A 13,368-nucleotide genomic window follows, 5' to 3' on the forward strand; every position below is an offset into this window, starting at 1 on the left:
CACTACTTATCAAGCAGTAACTGCTCCTTCTCTTTGAGAAGCTCACAAAGCTGAAAAAGCCCAAATGACTGTGAAAGAGTGAAACAGAAGTGCTCTAGACCAAGCAGCATGCAGGAGTTACAATAAACTTGGTATATTCTTTCTTAAGAGGTCACTTTCTGTTGCAGTGTGACTTATTTGGCACTACAGAATTGCTGTGAGCCAACAGCCAAACACCAAGTGAAAATACTGCAAAGCAATCCTGATGTCTTCAGTGCTTTGACTGATTCATGTACTTTCACACTGAACACCAAAAGAAGGCAGAAGGCCTTGGACTTTTAGCTAACAGAGCTATCACAAAGAAAAGCTCAAAGAAGAATGTGAAAAAGTCATCTCTTGATTACCATGAGCAAAGCTAACGCTAGGTTTTCCTTATCTGTAAGCAGGTGTGCAAATGAACAGAACAATGCAGCCACAATGCCGGCACAAGACTGCCAGCTCCAAAGAAATGCAGCAAGGAGGCTGCTCACACATTTCTTACTCACAGCTCCCATTGTCTGCCCCTGCAGAGATTAACTCTTTGCTCCCCCCTTCCTGAAGAAGGTCTCTCTACCAACAGTTCCCCTATTTAAAGCTTTCGCTGACCCACTCGAAGCTCCAAAGCTTGATTCATTTTGACTTTACATTCAATTACGGGCTAAGATAAGGAGGGGAGAGACCTCTGTCCACACATTAACAAAAGCACACACTGATCTGCATGCAGACAAGCCTCCTGGTGGCACCCATCGGGCTGCCCAGACCTAACAGAGGAAGCTGATGAGAAAAGGAGGAGATTGAAAGATCGAGCAAGAAACATGGTGAGCAGAATTTGATGTTGGGTTTCAACAAGTTACTTCTGGGGGGAAAAAAAAAAAAGAGAAGTCAATGTTTTCCAGTTATTGTATACGACTTTACCACTTCCATTTTTATGATAACTGCTTTATAGAAGGCTCTCTGTGGTCTGCTTTAACTTCTTCCTTCTTGTAAAGAATACCCTCAAAAGCTTTTGCTTAAGCCAGCAGCAGCCCAGCAGTCTTTCCCAAGCCGAACTCACCAGATACTAATTGTTAGTTTAATCATGGGAGAGATCCATTTTTTAATTTGGCCACCTTTACACCGCTAATTAAGTAATATTTTGCCGATTAGTTGAACCCAATCATTCCATTTCAGTGAAGTCATGGTGTCGTGTCGGAACACAGTGCTGGGTGCTCCGAGTCACCACGGCTGGGTGTGGTGAGCGTACTTTGTTCTGCTCCTGCACTGGGAGACCTGCATGAGGACATGGAAAAGCAATCCAGCTCAAGGCACAGGACCTCTGAGCAGAGCTGCAGAGATGGGTTTCACATGTGTCCGACTGCCACTATCACAAAGTTCATCTCTTTAACTCCTTGCAGACAAGAAGCCGCCTCTCCGAGCAGGAAGTTGTTTGGTGGAACTCCTGACGCAATGCAAACCGAAGCAGTTGCAGCTTAGTTTAATACAAACCCTCTTGAGTCCACGTTGACAAATTCTTTAACAAGCCCTGTGGTTACAGGGAAGCTGGTTTCAGTCTGAGTCACTCCTGTTCAAACAGTTTACTGGAAATGGAGGGGAGGGGGAATTTTCAGAGAAGTCATGTGATGGCCAGACAAACCACAACCAGTAAAGGTTCAGTGGAGGCAAAAACAGGTCCCAGCAGCAACGGGCAGCCAGTGTGCAGATGGCACTGGTCATTTACCAGGGGTCCTGCTGCACCCCGGCATTTCTGCAGATTTAACCCTTTGTCAAGTTTGTGTCCTTGCAGAGGCAGGATGCAGCCTGGGCAGTCAGCGAGCAGCAGGGGCTGACAGTAACACAGGCAACTCCAAAACATTTTCACGTGGAAATTTGGCTTGCAGAGAAGCAAAGCCTAATGTGTAAATAATTAGTTTTTTAAAATATGCTACTTAATGAATCCAAGCACTTGATGTCATTAAGGATTAGACAGATAGCAAAGATTTTGGTACTTCTCTTAGCAAAGAGTGCTGTGGCACTGCAAGGCCCACGCAGCATCCATCAGCAGGAACCTCGAGGGCAGCTGGCACTGAGCTGTGCCACCAGAAACCTCTGCCAGCTTATGGCACTTCAGCACAAGAAAACTCAAGAGCACTTCACAATCAGCAGCCATTAATCACGAGCAAAGGAAAAGCCCTGCACTCGGGTGCTTGGCCACGAGGCACAGAGCTCTGCTCGCACTGTATGATCAGCAATGTGCTGCCCCAGCACTGAGCAGCAGATTCACTTCCCCTAATTGAGAGGTTGGTTTGAACGCAGTGCTGCAGATCCCCACTGCCACGAGGGAGCTCTGCTAAAAATCACCACTGTCCTGGAGTTTGACTGGAAGAGAGTTCAGAGCAACTGGACACCATTTTAAACATGTATAATTCTAAAACAGTGCCTAAGCACTAACAAATCAGAGCAAGCTCTGCTCCTGTAGCATGCTGGGCTCTGCATCGTGTGCAGCTCTGAGAAACGAGAGCCCTGCCTGTAAGCCACACTCCTTCTCTGGGACAAAGCCACTCCATTTGAACAAGAGCAGCCACAAGGCAGGAGAAGCTCTGGAGCTCAGTGTGTGCAAACAGGACTGGCTCAGCAGCACGCACAGATGCTTGGAAAGGAGAAGTGAGTGTGCTTTAAAACGAGGGGCTTTTCCAAAGTACAGCAATGGGGAAAGTACGAGGCAGCCTCGCATCATCTGCAGGATAATGGGTTTTCTCAAAACCCAGCTCAAGGAGAAAGGTCACTTGGATTTACAATTGACACAGCATCACCCAACAGACTCTTCAAAGTAAAGTAAATAATATTTCACTCCATGCAGTTTTGAATGGAGTACTAAAAGAGAATTAACAGTGTAAAATTTTTAAGTTCCCTTTTTTTTGGTGGTTGTTTTTTAAGATGCCAAACTAGCAGGAACATTCCCCCCTCAAAGATCAGTCAGGCTGGATGTTCAATTCATGGCCTATTCTCACCATAGAAGATCCTCATCTGGTTCTCAAAATTACCATTGTTTTTTGAGAAACAGCAGCAAGCAGCTCTAAACAAAACACACGCAGGCAGAACGTCAAGCTGTTTGGCTGTGCCTCGTAGGCATTCTCTACTCAGCAGAAGTAGAGGGGGAGGCAATTCTTCCAAATCCAACGCACCCGATTTCACGCCCTTCAATACGGCAGGCTGAAGCGAGACCTTTCTGCTGAGAGAAGGCTTCTGTCACTTGACGTCAAACAGCCGCGCTGCCTCCATGGAGTGACACACTTGTCACATTCCCTGCTTTCATGGCCATAAGACCTAAACCTGGAGAATGGCACAAGCTGATGTAGGTAATAAAGACTGTTACTGAGCAATTTAAAAATAGACTTTATAACTGGTCACGGAGTTGCAATTACAGAACAAATAGTGATAAGCTGTGCTAACGATTGGGATTTACTCAAGGTCATAGGAATAGGCAGGCCTGCCTCCCACAGACATCTAGCAAAAACACGATCGATGCCAAAAGCCAAAAGGAAGTCATATTATTAAGTGGAAAAAACTCAACTGTCAGTTTTATAAGTGCAATACAATTTAATCAGACCGTCAAAGCCTCATGTTAAGAGAATTTTATAGAAACCAAACCACAAGTGTAGTTCAAAAAGATTTTTTTCTTTCTGGCTATCCATCCACAAAACATGTTTCAATCCCAACTCAACTGTCAAGAAAATAAAATCAAAAATACTGTTAAATAACAGCACCATTTTCCTTAATGAGTGACACAGTGCCACCCATCTGCTCAGAGCAGTCCATACAGCCAGCCACGCTTTGGCCTGTCCTGACAAAACACTCTCTAGCAAAAACGTTCTGCCCAAGAATCTCACTGTGCATTTTGCAAACGGCTCTGGCTGCTCCCAGAGCTTTATGTGCTGTAATTTGCTGGGAGTTTCAGTAAGCACAGATAGCACCTCAGCTCTCAAGTCATGCATTTGACTGTCGGTGGTGTTTCTTTAAATGGGACGTGCTTTTTATACAGCTGGGGATTACTTTGCCAAGCAAAGACTGACAGCACAACAAAGACCAAAGCAGTTTTGTTTTTCTTTTTGCCCCCTTCCACTACATCTTCAAAGAAACAGAAGAATTTACTAATGAAATAGCAGGAAAACCCTATGGAACTTTTTAGCAGGGGAAGGCTCTCATAAAACACAGGGCTCACTGTTATCATTACTAGATTGCACTCAGTATTTCCAAAAGCTTCATCCATTATTGAGGAGGGGAAAAGAGAAGTATTTATTTATATCAAGAAAGTTCCCTAGCAGAACAGTTAATGGCTATGGATGGCTTCTGAAGAAGATGCAAACTCCTGTCCTGAATGCAGAACTGTAACATCTGACTGACGTACAGCATCAGTTGCAAACTATGTTATCACACAAATGGTATTTAATCTTTCAAGAGAACAAATCACAAGATGAACAACATAAAGGGATTCAGGGCAGTTTCACTGCATTTTTCACATCAGGAAAAATATGTTTCCTCTGACTGATGAGGCTGTCAGCAGCCAAGGTCATGTGGAGAGGGATAAGCTGACTGACAGTCACCTGGCCCAGGGAGGTTTTAAACGCAGCTTTTCCATCATCATGGTTGTTACAGCCTCTCCTCTGTCACCAACCTGTTTGCTTTCTCTCTACCTATACTGTGCTGCCTTTGGAACTGTAAATAAATGCAGCATTCGTAGCAAACGCTTTGGCTGCACTACCACACGTGCTTCAACAAGCTCAATTCTCAATCTCCTACCCCAGAGGTATCTCTACCTGACGGAGAATCTCCCTCCACCCCTGGGAAGTCCCTCGTGTACTTGCACCAACTGATCTTTGGCCTATTCCCATTTCACTGCAATGGTTATTTACTCCCATCTAGTAAAGCTGTGTTTTATTAATTCTTTCTTTTGCACTGTTCTTACTTGTGCAGTCTCTGCATGTTCCAGCATCTCCTCAAATTCCTGGTACTCTTCATCATCAGGTTCAGCACCAGAGAGCCGGGCTGCCCTTGCCATGAAATACGGAGGCAACTCTCCGATGGCTGTGCCAGCACCCTGGGAAGAGAATAATCCAGATTTATTTCTCTGCTCTCAAATGGGAAACGCAATATGCACAGACAATTCAAAAGGTTAGAAGCCAGAGATGTGTGCCACGTTATAACTGCAGAGCTGTGCTTTGAGGAGCTTGCTTTCATCCACCAGGACCGCTTTTTCCTGACATTAAATAAAAGCCACTAGCTTTGAGATCCCATTTTTCCATATTAGGGAAATGCAGCTTTTCTCAATGCAGAGCCACACTGCAAGGTCACTGCCGTGAGCTCTGCCTGCCCTGGGGCCAGCAGTGTGCTGCTCTGGGGTGCTGCAGCCCATCCCCATCCCACTTTCTGGCCCAGCCCGGCCATCTCGCCTCCTGCATGGAGCCAGGCACACTAGCCAGCATGTGACAGCTCCTGCACAGCCTGCAGAGCGATCTGCGAGCTCCTCCCCTGTGCCGTCATGCAGTTTACTTACGGTTCACAAAGTCATGAGACCTTGTGCAAGTGTTTATTAGAAAACAGGGTCAAGTTTTACTACAGCTATGAGCAAGGAAACAAAGCTCGATCTGGAGATTTCTCTCTCCTTAAGATGGAATAAAGAAAGCCAAGAGAACCAGAGATGAAAGCAAGGTTCCTTTCTCACCACAGGAAAATTATATTTGTTTTCTCAAGACATCAAATGACTCATTTTAGTCTTGTGGGTAAATACAACTTTAGCTTAACCAAAGAAAAAGAGTAGAAAAGAGAGACGACCGAGACTGAACATATGGATAAACAGAGGCTAATGAAACAGGAACTTGGATTAAACTCAGAATAGTTTAAATATAGGACAGGTAACACACAATAGTCGGGCAGCACACTGGAAAAGTGCTAAAACTGAGCTGCATGCAAATGGCTTTCCTTTCTTAGGGTCGGGAGTGAGTAACAAATGGTTTTCTATCCCTTTGAAGCTATGTAAAAGCCTTTCAATTTCCTTTGTTCCCACTCTATATGCAGCTGCATGTGAGGGAGAATTCCAGCTGCTGTGGGTACTCCAAACCCACAGGTTGTGGCTTTCCATCCCGCCATTCTCTGCAGTTACCCCACCTGCTAAGGTCTCATTTCAAGCACATCATCACACGTTCACGCCTCGTTTTCCACAGCAGAAAAGCTCAAACGGGTGCAACGAGCTGAACTTCATTAATGTGCCTGCTGCTGGCACAGGGGGGAGATCAGTCTGCACACAGTAGCAAGGATGGTTCAGAAAAATTCACTTGAGGTTATGTTCTCAGGGTGATGCAAGAGCAAAAAGTCACATTGCTCCTCCAGGCTCTGCCAATTCGCCTTGGCTTCGTCCTGCTAGCTGAGGAAGAGGTTTGCATGCGTGTACTGGACGTGAACTTTCATTAAAGTGGATCAGTCACATGCCCATTACAAAACATCTCCGAGTTGCAGCAACATCATATGATTGCAGGGCTACCCAAGATAGGTTCCCTAAGAATGTTTAAGGAAAAAAATAAAGCAAGCAATTAAGGATAAAACCCAGTAACTATTTAACTGCTTTCTGTAACATTAGCTCTGTAACACTGAATGCATGTTCTGCTGGCTGCAAATTGGAAAAGCAAATAGGTGCTGAGCAAAATTCTTTTACACAGTATATTCAGAAAAGGAAATGGGGAAATGACTCCACTAGAAGAGTCGTTAGAACTGATTTTGTCCCAGTCAGCATACAGGCTGCCTGTTTTGCTAATCCCCAGCAATTAAAGATTTTTATTCTTTCCCCTCCTTTCTTGTATAAAAAAAAAGAAAAAAAAAGCTGCAACACATTAAAAATGTAGGGCACTATTGAATTCCTCGTCCCTGTGGGATAGCAGGCTGTGAAAACTGGCATACACCTAGCAGATTGTTTTGGGGAGTCTTTCTGCAGGCCAGGACTGGTGGAGCCAATTTTTATAGTGATTTTTAAAACCATCATTTCCATTTCACCTAATAATTCCTTAGATACGGTGGTATTTAATTCCAGCAACACTCATTATCAGCAGAAATGAGAATCACTGACGTGCAGGGGAGCAGTAACGATTTTAATCTCTGGAAAAAGCTGTACCTGGTTTAGGTTGGCTGGAACAGATGCTGATGTTTTTGTGATCTGAACCCAATCCCTGCTGCAGAGCAATCCCTGCACTCAGGCCTTGCAGGATGCTCAGCCTGGGCCGCCTTACAGGCAGAGCTCTGCCGAGCGCCCCGCTGGGACCGCCCCGCTTTCAACGTTTTACATGAAATCTTATCTTCCTACCCCTCTCCTGTCTCCTGCCAAACAATCAGGGAGATCAGCAGCTCTCACTCTGCAGCCTTTCGACAGCGTTTCACTTTACAAGGCTGAAGGAATGAGGCTGGCAGCGCTGCTGCACCTCTTCCTCTCAGAGCTCCACGTGCTGTGCAAGGAGCACATCTGCACACATCCAGTCACTCCTTTGCTTTTGCATCTATCCACTGATACATTCAGATTTCACATCCAATTAGAAGTTCCCACTTTCACTAAAAAAAAAAAAAACAAACCAAAAGAGTTCAGTCAATGAAATCCAATGAGGAATTACACTGACTATTTCCCATTTCACTTCCAAGCTGAAAATGAATCCAAATCAAGAATTTTTAGTAAGGTTCTGAGTTGTAAAAGCTCATCTTGCTTTGTCTTCTGGAGGCTGCTGTTACTTTCCATATCAGTGGGATCTGGTTTAGATACGACAGAACCCAGAGTTTCTTCAACAGTTTCCATAAAACATGAACTGGAATTAGGACAAAAGAAACACACTGGAAGAAGCAGCAGCAGTCGCCAACGTGATCTGGCTTACAGGAAATTAGCAAGCGATGTTTATGTACTCATGAAACATTCCAAGAAAGCATAACATTACACTAGACACCACTGAGAGACGGGGACGCTCCCGAGGGAAAAGCGAGTGGAGACAGAGGTCAGCAGCAAGGTGGTGGTCAGGGAACTCCAAGGCGAGAAGGGAAGGAGGGGAGGGGGACAGTTTGCTCCAATGCCTTTCTCCTTTCCACAGCCTGGACCAAGAAATGCTGCTCTCACAAAGGACTGGAGGTACTGCTTGTTCTGCTCGGAAGGACGCAAGCTTTCAATGCTTGCAGTGCTATTAATTCATTTCTGAGCTAATTCTCATCATTGTTCAGTTATTCTAGATGCTGAAGATTAAGCAACGCGTGTTTACCCTCAGTTGCGTTTGTATTTTGCAACCTAGAAACATGGTTATAAATGCCATTTTTGTCTGCATTAAACAAATTCAAGCAGAGGCAGAGCAGCAGCAAAATAAAAAAAAGAAAAAAAAGCTTATATTTATGGTCTTATAAGTACTTGCACCTCCAGCCACACATCAAGCATTCAGGGGAATCTGTGCTCTCATTAGATAGACTGAAAATTAAGATGCACTTTGCTTCTCGAAAGTGCTTCAAGTTCACTTTTTCCATTATTAAAATCACAATGGATTTTGTAAATTACTCCACATGAACACTGTGAGCTGTACATTACTTTGTCTGACAAGACTTGAGTCCATGATGTCACAGCCTCATTCCTGTAGGCAGTGGAGCTGCTGATCAGTTCTAAAGCTGTAGCGACCAAAGTTGCCTTAAGATGCCTTCTTGTACCACGGGGCAGACAGCAAATGCTATTTGTTTTCAGGATTTCCTCTCTGCACATTTGAATTTGACATTTAATTTAACAATTAAATGGTCCCTCAGAAGAGGAATCCAGCAGTAAAAACAAAGTGAATTGGCATACAGTTCTCAGCAGATCCATCTGTGTAAACTGGGATTTAAAGTCACCTATCCAGAATGAAACAGACTGATCAAAGTCATCCGAAAAGCAAACTATACAAAAACTGCAGAGGGAATAAAAGAAACAGAAAGGAAGTTCCAACGACAGCAGTTCCTGATTCACTTAGAAGCCAACCTGCTTTTCCTGTTTGAAGTGAAGAGTTTGCCCTGATGGAAACAGGCAGAGAAAAGGAAATAATATGCAAAAACATGTAACACAGCACTGTATTTAATCTGATTCACTGACGGAACCCAGAATAAACACCTCAGCTGCAGCACCAGGGCCTGAATCCTTTTATAAGAGGATCTGCAGCTTGCCTGAAGACATAAATTCCAATTCTTTTGAAGCTTAATGCTTAACTGCATGCAGTGTAACACTGCAGTTCATAAGTCAGTCCTTCAAGAACTTTAAGATTAATACTACAGGGGATCAGTACTACACGGCCAGTGCAGAGCAGGTTGATCAGGAAAGCAGCACTTTGTACCACAGATGTAAATGCAGCAGCGTTAAGCCATCGTCATTTGGCTGCAGTAAGCAATTGCTGAGCGTTGCTGAACAGAGAAATCAGGTGTGTAGATTAAAGCAAGCCTTACCCACATGCAGGCCTCCAGCCTGACTTTTGAGATGATCGCCCACAGGGAGATGGATCCGCCGCCCAGCTCCTCGTCAGGGCAGATGATCTGATCCGGGTACGGAGGCTCAGGAAAATTAACTGAGTTACATTCATAGGCAGCAAGAGTAACTGATGCTATGTGTGGACCCTGGAAAAACAGAATTTCAAATGGATTTCATGTGAGTTGTAATGAAGATCAAAAGAAAAAACCTGCATTTACCCCATTTGTCTGTGATGCAAAGAACGTAGGCTAAAACTTTCTCTCTTAGGCCACTGATGATGTTAAATATGCTAAATAACACACAGACTTTTTCTAAGACCATCTGAAGGGCCACCTAAGCTATTAATACTTTTTCAAAAAATTCTCCCTTGTCATCAAATACAAACATTAAGGAGTCTTTCAGTTTCTGCCATGGCATCGTACAGCACGGCACTGCTGCCAGGGCAAAGAAAGAATCCTTACTGCTTAAAACAGGAACATTTTCAAAACTTTTAAATGGTCTCATTAAGGCATTTACAGCCAGCAGCTTTATTGGAGCAGGTGTTCTCCCTACTCTTGTTTTCAGAGGATGAAAGCATTTAAATTCTAAGTTTTTTTTTTTTTTTTTTTTTATTATTATTTTTTTTTTATTTTTAACAACCAGAGCTTATCACATCTTCCATTGGAGCTTTGCAACTTTTAGATCTTTCTCCAAAGATCTGTGGCTTTAATTCATGCCTGTATTTCTGCATGTAGCAGAAAGTGACCTCACTGCTGTTTGCTAAAAGTGGTCTGAAATATAAATCAAAACTGTGGTGTTATTTAAATGCCACAGAGATGGATTTCTCCTGCTCTCCATCTTACATTAAACGATTTCTGGGGCAAACCACCAAAAACGAGCATCAGTGTTGACTGAAGAATTCAATGCTTCAGCCTTAAAGAACTGCTGTTATTTTAATAGACAAGAAGTCGGGAGGCAATCCTACAGCTACATTCTGTACTCTGAACCCAGCACTAGGTGCTGTAGAAGAGAAATCCTTTAAATGAGGTCTATTAGACCAATAACCTGATACCTCCCAAAGCCAGATTTCTTACAAAATAATGAGTGAAATAGAAAGTACGATAGAACCCTACGCTGCCATTTCCCCTTCTGAGGCTCCCAAAGCTCACTTTGAAAAGCAGGAGCCTGAGGTATGAGAATCTTACAGTCTTCATTTGCACATGAGAGGGTGAGATGCTGCAGCCTCGCACTAAAGATGAAGCTTCAGTGCCTTTCTAGACTCAAGAAGATTTTAGTTGGGTTCACTCATGCCAGCATTTTAGGCCTCAACGAAGAGACCAGAGCACCTACACAGCCACATCCACACAGCAACTTAGCTCATGGCAGTGAGATACGAATTCTGAAGTTCACTGAAGTAAAATAAGAAAGAAGAGATCCAGAACTTGATACACAAGAAGTGATTTGGAAGGAAGAATGAACTAGTGACTTGCAGCATGTACTAGAGACACTGTGAGAAGTCACATTGACGATGGGCTCCTTTTTGGTAATAGCTGCAAGATCCTCCCCCCCCCTTCCCAGCAATTACTGACCTAAACAAACACTGCATTTCTGTTTTACTCATGGAAGACAGGGGCAAAGACGGATTGAAGCTCTCTTCAAATCACCAAGTACATTCATGGCAAACCCGGTAACTTTTCTCCACCATCTTCTAAAGCTCACAGAATTTAGTTGCACCCCCTGCTTCCCCTCCCCAGTCTGACGGCCAACCTGGGACAGAGAAAGGTCTCTTGAGCCATCCTCCTTAACTCACGGATTTCACCTACAGAAATTGGCAGTAGAAGTCTCTTGAACATGAAATTTGCACGGAGGAAATCCCCATGCACTTGAGTTTAAATGACCATTTCCTACGTTCCCTTGAGATTAAGCGCAAGCTTGCTGCCGAGGCAGGGCGACATGGTGTGTGAATCAAGAAGTATGATTTTCGGTTCCACAAAATTTGGCAGGTCAGCCACACTACGGTACAGCTACAGCCAGCTGTGATGGCAGGCCGTTACTTTCAGTTTTACAGTAGTAAAATATCATCTGTGCTGTAATGAACCTCCCCAGTCCTCTTTGCAAGGTTTCACTCGGAGCGCTGCCAGCATTTCTTCTCAAACTGCACACTGTGGTGTAAAGAAAGCTCCGTGCTCCCAAGAGGATGCAAAGACAGAATGCCTTCTCTGGGAGCTCCTTGCCATGAGCTGCTTCTTCCAATGAGGTTACCACCCTCAGAATGGCCCAACAGTCCCAAAGCATCACCTCCTGTTAAGAGCTTAACCAACAGACGTCTGCAAAAGGAAACATCTTACTAGTGGCAGCCTGTGGAAAAAATAAAGGCATTTGCAAAGCTGCTGTAAATAGCCAACAAGCCACCTGGAGACTACACCAATTGAACATCATTCTTCTGCTGCAATGTGAACAATTCTATAATGGAAAGAAGTTGGAGTTACAGAACCCACTGAAGCCACATTTTAACTGGAATAAAAAATAAAGCATAAGCAGTTCACGTAGAGCGATGAAGTGCAGGGTCTTTGAAATCAGGGAGAGCCAAAGGAGAGCAGAACAATCCCGTGTCCTCGCAGTGCAGCCCAGCTGTCCTGCGAGTCAAAGGGCCAGCAGCTCGCAGCTCGGCAGCCTCATGCATCACCCCCACATCTGCTTTTGTTCAAGCGCTGCTTTGAGAGCTCACACAGAGCTCAGCACTTCCACAGAGCCCGGTTACCAAGCACCTCCCAAAACAATGGCTGGCTGACCAGGGCTGTGGCCGCAGGGAGGGTCTGCGTGTTGCAGAACAGGCACCATTTTGCTCTGTGGGGCTGTTTTAACTCTGCTTTAAGAGCACGGGGAGCCAACTCCAGGTGCCACCTTTGGGAAATCCCAGGCAGTCCTCACTCAGATGCACAATCTGTGCCCCTTTGAGTCACAAGGACTCATTTCACACTGGTTTTTAACCCTCTCCAAGCAATACTTTCCCACCACCTTCTCCCCCTCTGCACATACTCTGAGGTTTACCTCTTTCAATGCTTTAGGAAAACCTCTAAGACATCTCCTCTGCAACTCCACCTTTAAAAATAGCTCCATAAAACTACTTCAAACCCTCATACCAGACAACAAACACTAAAACCAGCCGACTCAGTAGACGTGCTGCTTGCCAAACCAGGAACAGTCACAGAAATTCGAGGCATGCAAGATCCTGAACACAACTGTCTTTTCCTCACCCTCTTCCAATGAAGTTTTTTTTCCCCCATTGCAGGAGGCACTCACAAGGGCCAACGCAGGAGAAATTGAGAAACGTTCTGCTGACTCGGGCTAGAAGCATTTGCTTGCCACTGCTGACGACCAGCAGGAGCCTGTGGTCAGGCTGGAATGCCATTTGTTAGAAATATCTGTGCCATTTAAAATCAAACAGGACAAGAGCTGGTCACCAAGAGCAACTCAACATAAATCTATGCTTTAGTAATAGTAATCTGGGGAACGGCTGGAAATCCCTATTTGCACAACTCTTAGAGAAGGCAACCTTGAACTCCTGAACTCACAGCCTTCAGAGAATTTGGAAGTTTAGTGACTGAAGTCACCCCAGATAGAATAGATGCTGCTAATCCTTAGAAACGAGTTATTTCAAATGTGTTATGAAATGTCTAGAAAGTGGAGTCTTTTTTTAAAAAAATAAAAAAATCTATAAATCACATTTGGAAATTCACCTCTGCAAGGCAAGACCTCTAAAAACACACTGATGTTCATTTTATTTACAACAGAGAAGTCTTTACCAGGAGGAGAAATGACTGCATCTCCAATTAAGAGTGAATCACGTTTTCACGTTATTAATCACTCTGTGCATCCAGACTGTGAACAAACCC

The 13,368-nt window shown here is 44.2% G+C and overlaps 1 protein-coding gene across 4 annotated transcripts in view; it reads right to left on the reverse strand.

Moving 5' to 3' along the window:
• The window catches only part of VMP1 (vacuole membrane protein 1), a 57,504-nt gene that overhangs the window by 25,235 nt on the left and 18,901 nt on the right, over positions 1 to 13,368 (reverse strand). For all 4 annotated transcript variants that reach the window (XM_042829975.1, XM_042829972.1, XM_042829974.1 and 1 more), the window contains exons 6-7: positions 9,472 to 9,639; positions 4,961 to 5,092 (exon numbers count right to left, since the gene is read on the reverse strand). In XM_042829975.1, the coding sequence (XP_042685909.1) occupies positions 4,961 to 5,092; positions 9,472 to 9,639 (300 nt within the window). The remainder of the gene's footprint in view (positions 1 to 4,960; positions 5,093 to 9,471; positions 9,640 to 13,368) is intronic.

The sequence above is a fragment of the Centrocercus urophasianus genome, unplaced genomic scaffold (genome assembly GCF_019232065.1).
Source record: "Centrocercus urophasianus isolate 14NV4802_14NV808 unplaced genomic scaffold, USGS_Curo_1.0 seq_33, whole genome shotgun sequence".
NCBI lineage: Eukaryota > Metazoa > Chordata > Aves > Galliformes > Phasianidae > Centrocercus > Centrocercus urophasianus.